This window comes from Rhodnius prolixus, unplaced genomic scaffold, assembly GCF_049639745.1.
Source record: "Rhodnius prolixus isolate KJV_2025 unplaced genomic scaffold, Rpr scaffold_4, whole genome shotgun sequence".
Classification (NCBI taxonomy): Eukaryota; Metazoa; Arthropoda; class Insecta; order Hemiptera; family Reduviidae; genus Rhodnius; species Rhodnius prolixus.
This window is the reverse complement of record NW_027411614.1, coordinates 20282526-20296529: the sequence shown is the minus strand read 5'-3', so window position 1 is coordinate 20296529 and position 14004 is coordinate 20282526. Positions and strand designations below refer to the sequence as shown.

General features: G+C 31.5%; 2 protein-coding genes across 3 annotated transcripts; one reads left to right on the top strand and one right to left on the bottom strand.

Moving 5' to 3' along the window:
• The first annotated feature begins 1 nt into the window (after position 1).
• On the top strand, positions 2-7286 carry dgt1 (KAT8 regulatory NSL complex subunit dim gamma-tubulin 1). 2 transcript variants are annotated; one of them, XM_074130430.1, is made up of 8 exons: positions 2-630; positions 1491-1684; positions 1795-1963; positions 3566-3729; positions 3808-3944; positions 4465-4593; positions 5109-5249; positions 6594-7286. In XM_074130430.1, exons 1-8 carry the CDS (start codon positions 374-376, stop codon positions 6918-6920), a joined length of 1518 nt encoding a protein of 505 aa, XP_073986531.1. In that variant the 5' UTR covers positions 2-373; the 3' UTR covers positions 6921-7286. The 2 variants fall into 2 exon arrangements, with proteins under 2 accessions (XP_073986531.1, XP_073986532.1); XM_074130431.1 differs by lacking the exon at positions 2-630 and adding an exon at positions 713-831.
• Positions 7287-8144: 858 nt separating this feature from the next.
• LOC141455400 (tetratricopeptide repeat protein 19, mitochondrial-like) lies at positions 8145-13706 on the bottom strand. The gene is made up of 4 exons (XM_074130452.1): positions 13422-13706; positions 9867-10147; positions 9575-9767; positions 8145-8498 (listed from the first exon to the last, which is right to left on the bottom strand). Exons 1-4 carry the CDS (start codon positions 13704-13706, stop codon positions 8178-8180), a joined length of 1080 nt encoding a protein of 359 aa, XP_073986553.1. The 3' UTR covers positions 8145-8177.
• Positions 13707-14004: the final 298 nt, after the last annotated feature.

Genomic DNA, 14004 nt, shown 5'->3' with positions numbered 1-14004 from the left:
GTCTTCAACTTAAGTTTAATATTTCTTTCAGTAATGGAGGAAGGAGTGACTTGTAGATCTTGAATGGTAGGGTTCTGAAATTGTTCGTGAGTTAGTTACTAGTTAGATGTATAATTTTTATCCAAGGAGTGGTTTCATTTACAGTAGAGAGGTTGAGGAATAAATATTATTGTTAACTGAATTTTCATTCCGAGCGTTTTCCACTTTTTTTATTTTTGACCTCTCGAGTGCTTTATTAAGTTAATGTAAACATTTTTAAGAAAATAAGTGAACGCATTAAATAAAAACGTATGCTTATCTACTAGCTTTTAAAGGTTATTTTTGAATGCGCGAGCAGACTTGTGTCATTTAGTTATCAAATTAAAAGTCCAATATGATACGTCAGCAAAAGTCACTGCAAATTAGTTCCTCAACTCCAACAAAAAAAATAAATTCTACTAAACCACCTACAGAAACATGCGCTTATCAGCCTAGGATATGCACACAGCCTGTTGTGGAACAATATGAATATTGTATGAAGCATATTTTGGAAGATAAAAATGCCCCTTTTAAGCCTTGCGGCTATGCATATCCTATTAACAACAAACGCTGCTTATTACCTGCACAAAGGGGTGATAAAAAGGATATTGGGTAGGTGAATATTATATAATATTAAAAACTGTAATAGCATAAGATTCTTTTTTTTAACTGTACTTCAATATACTGACTGATATTTCTATTAGTCTTTTAAGTCACATGGTTTTTGGTCAAAACTGAAAATATTTACTTATACATTTATACATGTGTAATACATTTGACAATATTTGAAATATTTCACGTAATATTTTGAAGGTTTGTATTTTCCTTTTCTTAGTTTACAATGATTTAAAGGAATATAACGTTCCAAAATTTTTGAAACACCTACAATAGAACAAAAATATTAATTGTCAATTTTTGTATCAATTATTATTATTGTATATCAATTTTTCAATAATTTTAAAGATTTCTGAGCGTTCTAATGTCAATTCTATAAATGAAAAAAATATTTATTTGAACTATCATATTTTGCATTTTTCTTTCCCTTGAGGTTTGAAGGTTTCCCTAATCTATTTTGTAACTGCAGTTCTATTCCACTTTTTTTAGCAGCCCTACTTGGTTAATAATTTTGTATCTTTCATGATAGTTTTACTACAAGGCTTCATTGATCTTAATATCCTTTCTTTTTCATTCTTCAATATTTGATAAAGGTTGACATCTATCATCTTTAATGGCATGGGAACCAAAAAAAATCAAGAATGAAATTTATTTTAGTGATTTTTTTTTGGAAGCTTGTAGAAAAGTTGTCGGTTTAAAATTGTTTCAAAAGAAGACTAATAGTTTGTTGTTTCAGGAAGTATTTTTTATTTAAATTATTAGATTTAAAAAAAAAACTTACGTAAATATCGAAGGAATTCGGGACTATTTTTATGTTTTATGCTTAAACGAGCTCATGATTGCTTTTTGAATTTTAGGTACTGCCCTTTACATATGTGGAAAACCCAAATGAAGAGACAACGCTCAATGTCCAAATTTGTTCATCCTGCAACTCCTGAAGCTTTGCTCTCTGGACTCACACATTATGTAAGACCAATTCGCTCGTCCGCAGCAAAATTGGAAAGTGATGAACTGAATAATACATCTAGAACGCAGTCAATAAATCCTTTTGGTAATTCCTTCTTATAGTAAGATATAGATCCTAATCAATTACGATTTTTAACAAACTTAAAATCTTATGTTCAGATATTTAGAAATAAATGAATGTATACTATTTTACAGTTGAAGCAGACATTGCAAAAGTTGCATTAAATCGTACTCATGTGTTGGAATGTGCAAGTGAATCTGATAGTGATGTTGAAACTGCTACGTTAGATAATATTTGGAAAGGTGCAAATGAAGACTCTTCCGATGCAGAAAGTATTGACAGTCAGTTGGAGGATCCCCTGAGGTGAGTAATGTTCCGGTGATAATTTTGAATTATTTATTCAGCAACTATAGTTTCTTTTAGACAATTCCTTTATTCTGTTATTTAGAATTTTAAATTGTCACATGAATAGTATGCAAGTGGTGTAAGCGTGAAAGGCTCATATACTATTTAGACCACGGGTGGCCACCCCGCGTAACACCTGCGAAAATATTTACAATCATAGTACTCACTCACTAATTTTACCGCTTTCTTGCACAATTTTAAAAGGATTAATGAGGTGACAAAATTTGGTACCTTAAGATTTCCTTCATATTTCGGTTTGTTGTATCCGCTTTCTTATCTGCAGAACTATGGGCAATTATTGTACTCATCTATCTCTTCAAATGCACAAGTGCAGCTTTCTAGCTCAAGGATTTTTGAAGGATGTTTAAGGTGATGAAAGTTTGGGAGCTTTACATTTCCTTTATAATCCTAATTGATGGATCTTCTGTTCTATTGATTTAAACCAGGAGTGGCCAAACCACGGCCAATGAGATAAGTGAAAGAGTTGAGAAACAAATATCTCATAATTATTTGTACTAATAATAATAAAATCAATTATAATTAATTCTGTTTTGAATGTTCACCGCAAAAGTATTTGTAGTGGGTCTAAATATGGGTCTAATATGTTAAATATACTTACATGTAATTTTATAAGCGGCCCAGAGGCTTATCATGAACTACCAAAGTGGCCCACAAGATCATTTTGGGTTGGCCACCTCTTGTTTTTTTTTTTTTTAATCGTTAAACGTTATAGTTGATATGATGATATAGTTAATATTTTATTTTAAACATCGTTGTTTGTAATTCTGACGAAGCTAAAGATTAGAATTACACGCGTGTTTATACCCATGGGTACCTTCTTTTTGATGGAAGAAGGTCCAGGAAATGCTCCCGATGCTGAGAAATGGTTGGGTAGTAGCGCACGAATTGGAAGAGTGACAGCCATAGCAACTCCATAGAGTTACCTCCAAAGAGCGTGTCTGCCACTTGACAAGTGCTCTATTCTTCAAGAAGTCTCTTTTTTTTTTTTACATTAAAAAGCAATCTGCTTAGATGATACAAGCAAACTTTGACGCTCAGATATATTTTAGGCGAATTAAGTTGCTATGGCTATTTTAAAATGCAAAGAATATCTCGTGGTCTTTCTCCTTGTGTGATAGCGTAATGTTGGCGTAATTGTGTAAAAAAACATGCTGAAATTGGAGTAAAATTTGTATTAAATTATTTATTTTTTTCCAGTACAAATATTTTTACATAGTTGTTATTTCTATTTTTGACATATTTGCGACAGGTCTTGTACAGAATAAGTTCGCTGTTAACATGCCATTACTGTAATGTACTGTAGAATACACACTAGATTTTGGTAGTTATTTTGTAAATGTGGAGAATGTGTTATATTTGTATAAATATTATCATGTGAATAAAATGCCTGGATATCCTTCCACTATATCATATCAGAATTCTGTCCACATGATCGTGAAGTTGAATGAAAGTAGTTGAGGAAGATCTAGTTCAGGAGAAATTTAGAATTATCCATGGTTTTTTTTAGATAACTTATTGATAAAATATTTTTTCTGGCAGACATGCGGATTATTACACGGCAGAGGAAGTAGTGCACATTGCAAGAAATAAATTGGTAAAGCTCCAATTACTTTATCAGAAACAGTTTGAAAGACTGACCCACATTCTTAAAGAAAAACGTCGACGTTATCTCATAGCATTGAAAAAGGAAAGGGAAACATTGTGTACGTTTGTATTTACTTAATTTATGATCTTAATCAGTAAGCTAAAGACATCAATTGTATGCAATTTAAAATTTACAGCGTCTATTTCTGATCAAGCTAGGACGTCAGCCAAGGAGCAAAAGCTTTATGAAAAACTAAAAGCTCTAAATAGATATCATAAACGTTCAAACGCTGAAACTATAGCTTATTTGGCGAGTTTAGAGAAAAGAGCAAAGGTAAATTTTATATCATCCTTATAATAAGTAGTTGACAATGATAAAAGCTCTGTTTATCTTCTTCTTTGGTCTAGTCATGTGTGAAAATAAATTGGTTGTAAATAAATTTTGGTTGTTTTAATTCCTGAAGGCCTCAGACAAAGAGAAACGTCACTTGGTTGACAAGTCTCTCTGTTTTTTTTTTTTTTTTTTTTTTTTTTTTTTTTTTTTTTTTTTTTAAAGAAATATTCTATTAGACACATTAAAAAAATAAATTTTGAAAGAATGGACTTGGTGTTGTGTACCTCCGAGGTACTGAATATATAGTTTGAAATATTTTTTTCAATAAGGTTCCAACATTTTTTTTAAACGTCTATAAAAACATAATAAATAAATTATGTAGATTAATGAATAAGGATTTTCCACAATTATTCTCCAAAACCGAGTAGAAATATCATTTACATTTCGGAGTTGTAAACATCAGAGAAAATTAAAGATCCTCCTGATTTTATTTTATTGTTTCTTTTCTTATTTATTTTAGGAAATTGCCGGATCGGATTATAAACCTCAGTTACACCCATCTAACAAATGTAATTTTACTGAAGGAGGTGTAAGGTGTTCCAGAGTCATATTGCCTATGACAAAGTATTGTTTCAAGCATATATTGGAGGTAAATAAATTTAATGATCCAATAATTCTTTGCCTTGTGTTTATATGAATTATTTTGCTTTAAATAATAAATAACTAGTCAAGTGTTGATCTTTTTTCTTTAAATTTAGAACACTTATTTAGAATATTTACTAGGAAGCGATTATCTCTTACTGCCGGTATCAACCGCTCTATTCGTGAAACTTCCTAAAAACCTGGATGTTTGGAACAGAAGCCTTCAAAACGTTTGAGTGTTGTATGAAGAGCAGTTTCATTGGCATTAGTGTAGGGGGGGGAAATAGAGCTGTTTTGACGCAGAGCAGAAAACCTCATTAACACCAAAAAAAATAAATAAATACAAAATCTGTAAAATAACACTCTTGAGGAACCCCTATTCTGATTTTCCTCCGAATTTCAATCTGGATCTCCAAGTTTGATTATACATGTTGACTTTCAAGTTTAAATTTGCTTCGCACAGACGATAAAATCTCACGATATTTAACCCTACCTGATTGTCTCAATTTTTTGTTGTTTTAGGATCCTAATCAGGCGTTATTCAAAGCTTGTGCATGTGAAAAAGCAGATACCAAATGCCATGAGCCTATTAGTGGATTGTGTGCTGGTGAAACCTGTATATTGCATGTTCAGCTACCTTCTTTACCTCACCTAAACTTTCCGGTATGTTCTGTTCAGTAACTTAATTCTGATTTATGTGTATTTATTTATAAGTTTTTTTAGATGTTTAAACGGATATTTTTTAAAAAAAAATTAATAATTAAAATCATTCAAACCGAGGTATGGTTTTGTATAGATCAAATTACTAAGATTATTTCCGGCAGACGGATATCAATCCATGCCGTAAAATACTTATTTATATATTTCTCTAAATTATTATTACTAAGATTATGCAATCTGCAAAATCGTACATTACACTGAAAAAGTAACGTTTTATGGAAGCCAATCCCAGCCCCTTTTCAGGAACTGCCCAAAATAGAATTTTTCTAGAACAGCGTTTCCCAACCTGTGGTACGCTAGTTGCTGGTTGGTGGTACGCAAAAAATAATCAGTAATGGAGGACATAAAAAATTAATTAAAAAAAAAATCAAAGCATAAAAATCTCCTTTCCCATAATTCATAAAAATTATTTTAATGAATAATATTATACAATAAAGTTGTTAATATGTAGAGTAATAAGGTTGGTCTATCTCAAGATATAAGAGAAAATATAATACATTTAACAGGATTAAAATTGTCTTTCATGGAGTATTTTTCAAAACCCGAAATCACAAATGATAATTGGCATTCAAACCCCTGCTATAAAGAAAATTTAGGAAAAGCTACATCATTGTCAATAAAAGATAAAGAAAATTTAATAGAATTATCATGTGACAGAACTTAAATGATAACTGTGTAAAGATGTGCTTAAATAGAGTGATGAGTAAGCTCTATCCAAGCAACTTTAAATTTAATTGGTACTTACAGGTAGTTGAATGCTTAAAAGAAATTAATTTAGAAGATTGGGGCTCAAATATAATAATTCTAAAAAAGAACTTTATAAGTTTATAAATAATTTTTAAGAGAAAAATACGTATGCAATTTTTAATTATTTAAAAAAACTAAGATCTTTACAAAGTTTATAAAGTGAACATGAACTCCTTTGCAACAGATACATTGTTTCTCTATACAAATAAAGGTAATAATAATAAAATAGAACTCTCGGAATAAGAAATTTCACGAAATACAATCATTTTTACCAAGTGGTACGCGAGCCAAAAAAAGGTTGGGAAACGCTGTTCTAGAAAAATAATATAAATGTCTGCGTTAATAGTCTAATCAATGCTCTCATTTCACTAATTTTTATTTTTATTAAAACAAAAATTTAGAGTCAAATTAATAAAGAAAACGTATTAGAACTTTTTAACAGAAAATTTTGTAAGTGTTTTAATTGAAAATGATTAATACAAATAGTTTGATGAGCTGATTTCATAAAGTTGAATCTTATCAGCTTAGTCTATATTTCAGGAATCAGACTTGAAAATGGAAGCAGAAGTTGCTAATAAAAATATGGATGAAAGTGAGCTTGATGCTTCAGCTACTGAGAGTGCCTTTTCTACAGACAACAGGGATTCTCCGGATGATCTGGTTAATACTAGCGAAGATGCAAATAGAAAAAATAATGAATTATTTGGAATGAAATTATCGTTTTCAGAAGTGGGTTCTGAAGAAGTTTGCCAATTAGCCAAGGATGGTGAGGAACCTTTACAGGAAAACTCAGGTAGTAATAATGAAAGGGAAAGTATGGATGTAACATCAAATGGTGACCCATTGAATGTACAAAAAAATGTATAGGCTTAAATTTTATTTATTTTAAAGTTACTTATGTACTGAATAACACTTTTTGTAAATAATTTCTTTTGTTACCTTATTGTATTTCATTTAAGTCGAAGAAATTAATTATTTTGTTGAAAATTCATAAACTGATGTCACTATATTTACTAATAAAATTGCAACTTAAAAGTGGAAATTACAATTAATATATATGTATATTTATATGTATTAAAACTGTCCAGTAGGATAGTTGTATCTTAAAAGTACTTGCAGTCTGATAGATAGTATTGAACGGTAGGACACTGAAGACCAAAAAGGTCCTTACACGTACATAGGGCTTGTGTTCCTAAGGACGTTTTACTAGTAATAAAGGGCTTTCATATTAAATGAATTTTTTTTTTTAATCACATGCCGATTCTGTTGCTGATAGATTAGAAAAAAAAATATAAAGCAAAAGTGTTTCCAATTTTGCCAAAACCTAAGAGGATCAGTATTAAGAGGGGCTTGAATGCCCCACCCTACGTGATAAATGAATCTCCAGATAAAGCATCTCAGCCTCATGATTTTGAAAAAGCGTTAACTAGAGCTAATCTCAGAAAATCGCCTTAATTTTTATAATTACGTAAGTATGGGTGTGGCCCCACTTTTAACTCACTAACCACTTCCAAAAGAAAAACTGCATAAAGCTTTGAAAGTTTTTTACTCCTCAACAGTACGTGGCAGAAAAATCTGCAAATCAACCCCTACAGAATTTAATATAATCTGAACTTACGTCCAATTACGTTTAGAATGCATACAGCAAATAGATTCATGTCTCTATTTAGATGTTCTCCATTTTCAATAGATTTTTAGAGAAATAAGACATAAAATCTTGTGTTAGAGATGGACTTTCATAAACCATGTAGATAACATTTATTACAATTTTTTTTCCATACATGAAAAAAAAATTACTGTTTTTGCTGGACACATGTTTGGAAATGTAATGTCAGTTAACATCTATGATTTTTTATCTATTTTTTTTATTCAGTCCTGCTTCGGATTCGTCATCCATTTTCAGAGACTGAATCGTAAAAATTAACATGCTATGGCAGATGAAATTACTTATAATATATGTTATAATCTTTTCTTCTGCTCAACTCTGATAATTATTGAACAAATGAATATATTTAGCATGTCTTTTTTAGACAAAAAGAGAGGTAATACCTCTCTAAGAACCTAAAACCTGCGTAAAAAATAATACAATACTTAATCTGTATTTGTTTTATTGTGTTTGAATTCTCAGGATGTACTGCTTGGTTGTTTTTTAGTTTTACTTGTCCGCAATCGTTCGATCTCTTTAAGGCAATCTTCAGATTCTTTTTTAACTGATTTATTGTGATGTCGTGCACTTGCTTCCAAGCCATTTGTGCACCATCGCTTGGCTTCATTATGTATCCCTCTATATAAATATACTAGACCAATTTTATTATAATAAATGGGTAAATCTGGACTCTTCAATGATTTTCCTATTATGACTGCATTAAGTAAATGCTTTAAAGCACCTTCATTATCTCCAGTAGCAAAACTCATTTCGCCCAAGTTATATAATGTAACCATTGCCTGTAATTTAATAAAGAAAGCAATTTTCTCACCATTTTAATTACGTTATTGACAATTTATAGGATGTAATTAGAATTAAAAATGAAGCCATCCTAGTAGCTTCTTACAGCTCAATGTCCAGTGATAGACAGTGTTGCCTTTAACAAGGGCAAAAAAAGCTCCGAGCGCCAATAACCTCAGAAGTTTACTCTGATGATAATAAATCCAAAAAATAAAAATAAGATGAAGTAAATCAACCTTGCACAATTATGTAATTGATTAATATCACTGTATTGATTTATACAGATCCATTTATTTATGGTGTTTATATTAAGGCTCAGTTGGAAAAGTATAAGCATTATTAAAGCAATCTTAGCAAAGCGGAAAAAAAAGTTTTTAAAGAGCTACTATCGATTGGGATATTTGGCCCTAACTTCTGTTTGGACCAAATGGAGGCACCCACTACCTAAACGAAATATAGTCTATCATCCTCAGTAGCTGTAATAACTGTTTGGTATAAATCCATTTTCGAAATTATCTGCAAAACGTATTCAAATTAAGGCAGTTTATAGAGTAGTATGCGCTTGTTATTGAGTTAAAGGTTTATTTCAAATGTACCAAGACTTTTTTCACAGATTACAAGATAACCACAGTTTTCATATGAGGAATAAAGATAGAAAGAACAGTGGTTGAAAGATGTGATAATACTTCCTGTACATAGGAATGTTACGAAATAGTTAAATTTTCTTCTGGGATGCAGCAAAGTTACTTAAAATTATACTGCATACGAAATTCTTTGTATAAGAAGATTTAATATTTCTTAATTAATTCTTTACGATCTGTATCGTACCAGTTGTGGTTCTTAGCAAATTTAAGGCTATGACTAAAAGGCCTAAAAAAAACTAGAGTACTGCAATAAATGGTAAACGTATTAAAATATCTTAAATTTATACTTAAAATTCTCCTACGCTGCTCTTGTAATGGTTAAGACTCAATGATTCTTTAAGCAAAAATAGAAAGTTAGCTGATCTCGTTTGTTCATTTACTTTCGCTGAATAATCTATATTATTATATTAATGTAAATTCACTTTACGTGCCTGTTCATTTCCTATTGACTTCACATGTGGTATTAATACATAAGCACTTTCAAAACATTGCTTAGCTTCTTGGTATCGTTTGCTTTGCGCTAAAAATTTTCCATACCAAAATAATGAATTTATCCATAATGTTGTAGTTTCATCATCATGTGCACCTTTAAGGTACTTGTTTTTTTGAATAGCTACACAATTCCTGCGCAAGATTTCAGCTTGATTAAAATTTTAGTTTTACTTAATGTAAATATGAGTTTTTAAAAAATTAGCAATGTATTTAAATAAATGATAAATTTACCTAAATCCTAACTCGGCCAGATCAAATTTACCATCACTTTCATATAAACGTGCAAGTTTTAAACTAAAATTAACTAGCATATTTTTATCTTCTTTATTGTTAGATTCAGATAACTTGGCGATTGCTTCTTCCAGGAGTTGACTTGCTTCAGAGACATTTCCTTTCTTGAAAGCAATTGTTGCAAGCATATCATAGACACAAGTTATTCCAATAATGCATGTATTTTCACTTACTTTAAGCGCCTTACCAAGAAGATTTACAGCTTTATCCATATCCCCTTCCTGTTAAAATAATGAACTTGCACATTCAAATTCAAATATAAAAGCCAAAAACATTCATTCATTCTTGTGAAAGCTGGATAGAAAATATGACAGGTTTTTACTAGTGGTACTGTTCTCTGAATCCTTTAAACACCTTTAACCCGAACTGTTAACCGTTTTTAATAAAGCCTAGAAGAAGTCTGTAAACTCCCTCGAATTATTGAAAAAATTATAGTAGATTAATTCATTTCTGATTGATCTTCACCAAATCAAAATTCAAATTTAGTGATAAAATTATTTCATGATTAACATTCAGAGTTTTTTCTTTTTTATATGCTTTCCATTGCTATGGGAATAGCTAAGAGCGGAGCAAAGGAAATGAAATGCCTTCTCTTAATCCCAGGCTGTTAATGAGATTTACTAGGTAGCTAATCCTCCCCTTTGAAAAATGTTATGTAACCAGTAGTTACTCTTTCTTGAAAGTAGCGTTAACTAATTCATTTTTTGTTTGGCAAAGTGATAGGTTTTGGAAGATAAATAAAATGTAAATGACATTGTCTTTTGGAGAGACATTTCTACAAAATTAGTTTTACAACATATCTGGTTTTTATAAACAATTGAGTCCACGAAGTTTTACAGAAATCGTAATTTTCTATTTTATAGTGTTTTTGTTGCAGAATTTGATTTGTATTGGTCTTATCGTCGGTAGTATATGGGTGGAATTTTCAAAATAAATGTAAGAGTACTGCACTTGGGCCCTTTGGTGCATAAAGACAAAAGCTCAATAAACAGACATGCTTTTTTTTTTATTAATTTTCTATTTAAATTATGAATATTACATCTTAAGAAGTTGAGTTACCATTTTTTTTTTTTTCAAGGAGTAAAGTTGATTGAAAATTGGCACAAACTAAAATCTTAACTACACATAAGTTAAAAATTTGGAAGAGTTACATTTAGGAATTTTTTAAAATAATTAAAATGTAGGCTCTAGTGTGTCAAAGCACTACAAAAATAAATGAGGTAAAATTTAAAATTGTTCCATTCCGCTCCAGAGTCGGTCATACTATTCTTTACTTTGATCTTCTGATTTGAGCTATTTAATTAAACAGGTCTGCGATTCTCCTTGTGACTGAACTAAGAGCAGCCCCCCCAAAAGCGATGAATAGACTTAATTCTATATTTTCATATTCTGTAGTGTTTACCGTATGTTCTGCTTTTCACGATTATATTAACAAAATACATTAATAACCATAGGTCTATTCTTATTAATGCTTCTGTAAATCACTCAACTAACATTATCATAAAGAACCAAAGACATAAAAGAGACACAAAACATGTTAAGAGTTATCAGTTTGTTTGTAACTCACATAACTACGCCCTGAGGAACAGAAATTTGTCGAAATGTTGGCAAAAAAACTAAGTTGCTGATTTTTATTTGACGAATCCTCGCTAGTATAATCCTAAATATTAATAGTTTACGGTCACTAAAACATAATACAAGTTCATAGTTAAGAGAAGAATTTCGGCGAAAGATTAGCAATCGCCACATTTGTCAGGTCTTCCGATACTGAAATTTATCCATAAATTAGATCTTATGGCACAAAAACCGCGTTTGTCGTATACTTTGTGGAAACATTCAAACTTTTGCATGACACTCTTCAAGCAGTGATTGCCTACTGGTGCATTCAACAGAAGATCTTGAACAATGTGTTGATAGCTATAAACCCAGAACAGAAAACCCACCAATGAGATAGATTTTACAGTGTGATGAAGATATAGTTAATTAGCGAATGTTCGAAAGAACTGCAAGGAAAGGATTGTAGTTAGCGTGGCAGTGAAGAATACACCAGAAAAGTCTCTGACGAAAATTTTTCAATTCTCTGAAAAAATGCTACTTTTAACAACTAACATCGATCCTTATTGTAAATTTTGAAAGATCACAGTTATTCCTTTTGAATTATTCAAATATAAGAATTTTCAAATTGTTTATGTGGGCATTTTTTTACAAACACACTATTTTAATTTTAACTGAATAGATGATAAAACTTTTAGAATAAAACTATAAAAATCGAGATTATATCTCGAATATGAAATTTGTTTAATCATCTCTGTTCAACAATGCCACCGGGTGGTGGGTGCTATTGCTTTAGCACTGGAGAGAAAACAGAATTGCTCAGGGCATTCTTATGGACGTAAGCCAGGCCTTCGATCGATTAGCATCCTGGATTCCTGTTCAAACTAAAAAAGAATCTTCCCTCAAAATACTACCTCATTCTGCGTTCCTATCTTTCAGATACATTCTTTCAAGTTAGTACTAGCTTAGCAATCTCTTCTTTCTCAACAGTGGAGGCGGGAGTGTCGCAGGGGAGTAAATTGGCCCCGTTCTCTACACAGTATACATATCAGACATACCTGTACAACCCTCTACACTACTCTGTACATATGCAGACGACACAGCCATACTAGCCACAAGTACACATCCTTCATCAGATTCATACAAGTTACGGACACACTTACATAAAATAGAATCCTGAGCAAAGAAGTGCAGATTAAAATGATCCCATAGAAATGCCAGCATGCCACGTTTACTCTCCAGCGGGGCTTATGTCCACCTGTCCTCTTCAACAGCAATCCTCTTCCTTGTACACAGATCTGGTGCGCTACCTTGGGCTCTTTATAGACAACACTATCCTCAAACCCACTTACGGGCTAGACTGTGGACTTACGGACTAGAGTTGTGGAATTCAGCCAAACCTATAAACATAAGGACAGTACAAACATTTCAGTCAAAATTCCTCCAATAGATAGCTGACGCTTCTTTCTAGGCAACTAAACTCACTCTTCAAAACGACCTCAACATCCCATACGTACACCAACTCGCCAAGACTAAATATCAAAAGTTCCATACTGCTCTCTCTACTTGCTCTAATCCTCTCGTACTGTCTCTCACCTCCTCTGACATTCCTAACAATCCTCCTCGCTGACTGAATCGCCAATGGCCCCGCGACTTCCTTGCAGTCTGAAAACATCATTAATATCCTATAGAGAGTGCTGTCGCTGGGTAGTTTCTTTTCTGGTTGGTCCTTCCGCACCAGTTAATCATATTTACCTATTTACCTATTGTATATATTTACAGATTGTAAATTACTAAATAAACAAATAAAAAATAAAAAAGTTTTATCATCTAATGAGAAACGGCCGTAAGACTGTGTTATGGGTTAACTTATGTATTTATTCACAACGAAATAAGATGTTGCTCTTTGTGTACATTAAATTTTAATTTTAATTTTCTTACCTTGATAGCCACTTCTGCTAATGAAATGTATTGAGAAACAATTCGCTCTTTCCGCCATTCATTTTCTTGATCCTGCAAATCTTTTTTGTAATCTGCACTTACATTTACAACGGCCCAAGAAAAAAATGAAAAAGAAACATAGACTGTTTTTGGGAAACTAGTGGGATTTCTTAAGAGAAAGTAATATTTTTTCTTGCATGTTTTTCCTAATCCGAGACCGAGGCTTTTAGTGTATGTAACAAATTTTGATTTGATTTGCCAAATGCATTTAAAATAAGTAGCCATTTCGTTGCTTTGGATAACTTTCTGTTTTCATACATAGGGTTTAGAACTTAAAAACTTGCTCATGATCATAATTTTGAATTTAAAAATTGCTAATCATGTTTCTGTGAAGCATAGAGTGCAGCATCATTTTCTACCAGCTGTATATTGTATACATCATGCATTTTATTTCAGTACTTCTTTAATTTCGTTCCGTGTTTGTGCTACTTTCATTGTACATTTCAGTTCTTTTTTTATTTATGGTTAGTTGTTTGTATAAGTTTGATCATCTTTTCCTTTATCGTTTTTGTAATTTCTGCAA

What these genes read in the sequence shown, in the direction of transcription:
- LOC141455400 (XM_074130452.1), bottom strand. Translation starts at nt 13,706, where the DNA reads ATGGCTACTTATTTTAAATGCATTTGGCAAATCAAATCAAAATTTGTT. An exon ending in CTGGCCGAGTTAGGATTTAG is followed by an intron (nt 9,768 to 9,866) that starts GTAAATTTATCA and finishes AATCTTGCGCAG; the next exon opens with GAATTGTGTAGCTATTCAAA. An exon ending in AGTCAATAGGAAATGAACAG is followed by an intron (nt 8,499 to 9,574) that starts GCACGTAAAGTG and finishes ATTAAATTACAG; the next exon opens with GCAATGGTTACATTATATAA.
- dgt1 (XM_074130430.1), top strand. Translation starts at nt 374, where the DNA reads ATGATACGTCAGCAAAAGTCACTGCAAATTAGTTCCTCAACTCCAACA. An exon ending in GTTTCAAGCATATATTGGAG is followed by an intron (nt 4,594 to 5,108) that starts GTAAATAAATTT and finishes TTGTTGTTTTAG; the next exon opens with GATCCTAATCAGGCGTTATT. An exon ending in TACCTCACCTAAACTTTCCG is followed by an intron (nt 5,250 to 6,593) that starts GTATGTTCTGTT and finishes TCTATATTTCAG; the next exon opens with GAATCAGACTTGAAAATGGA.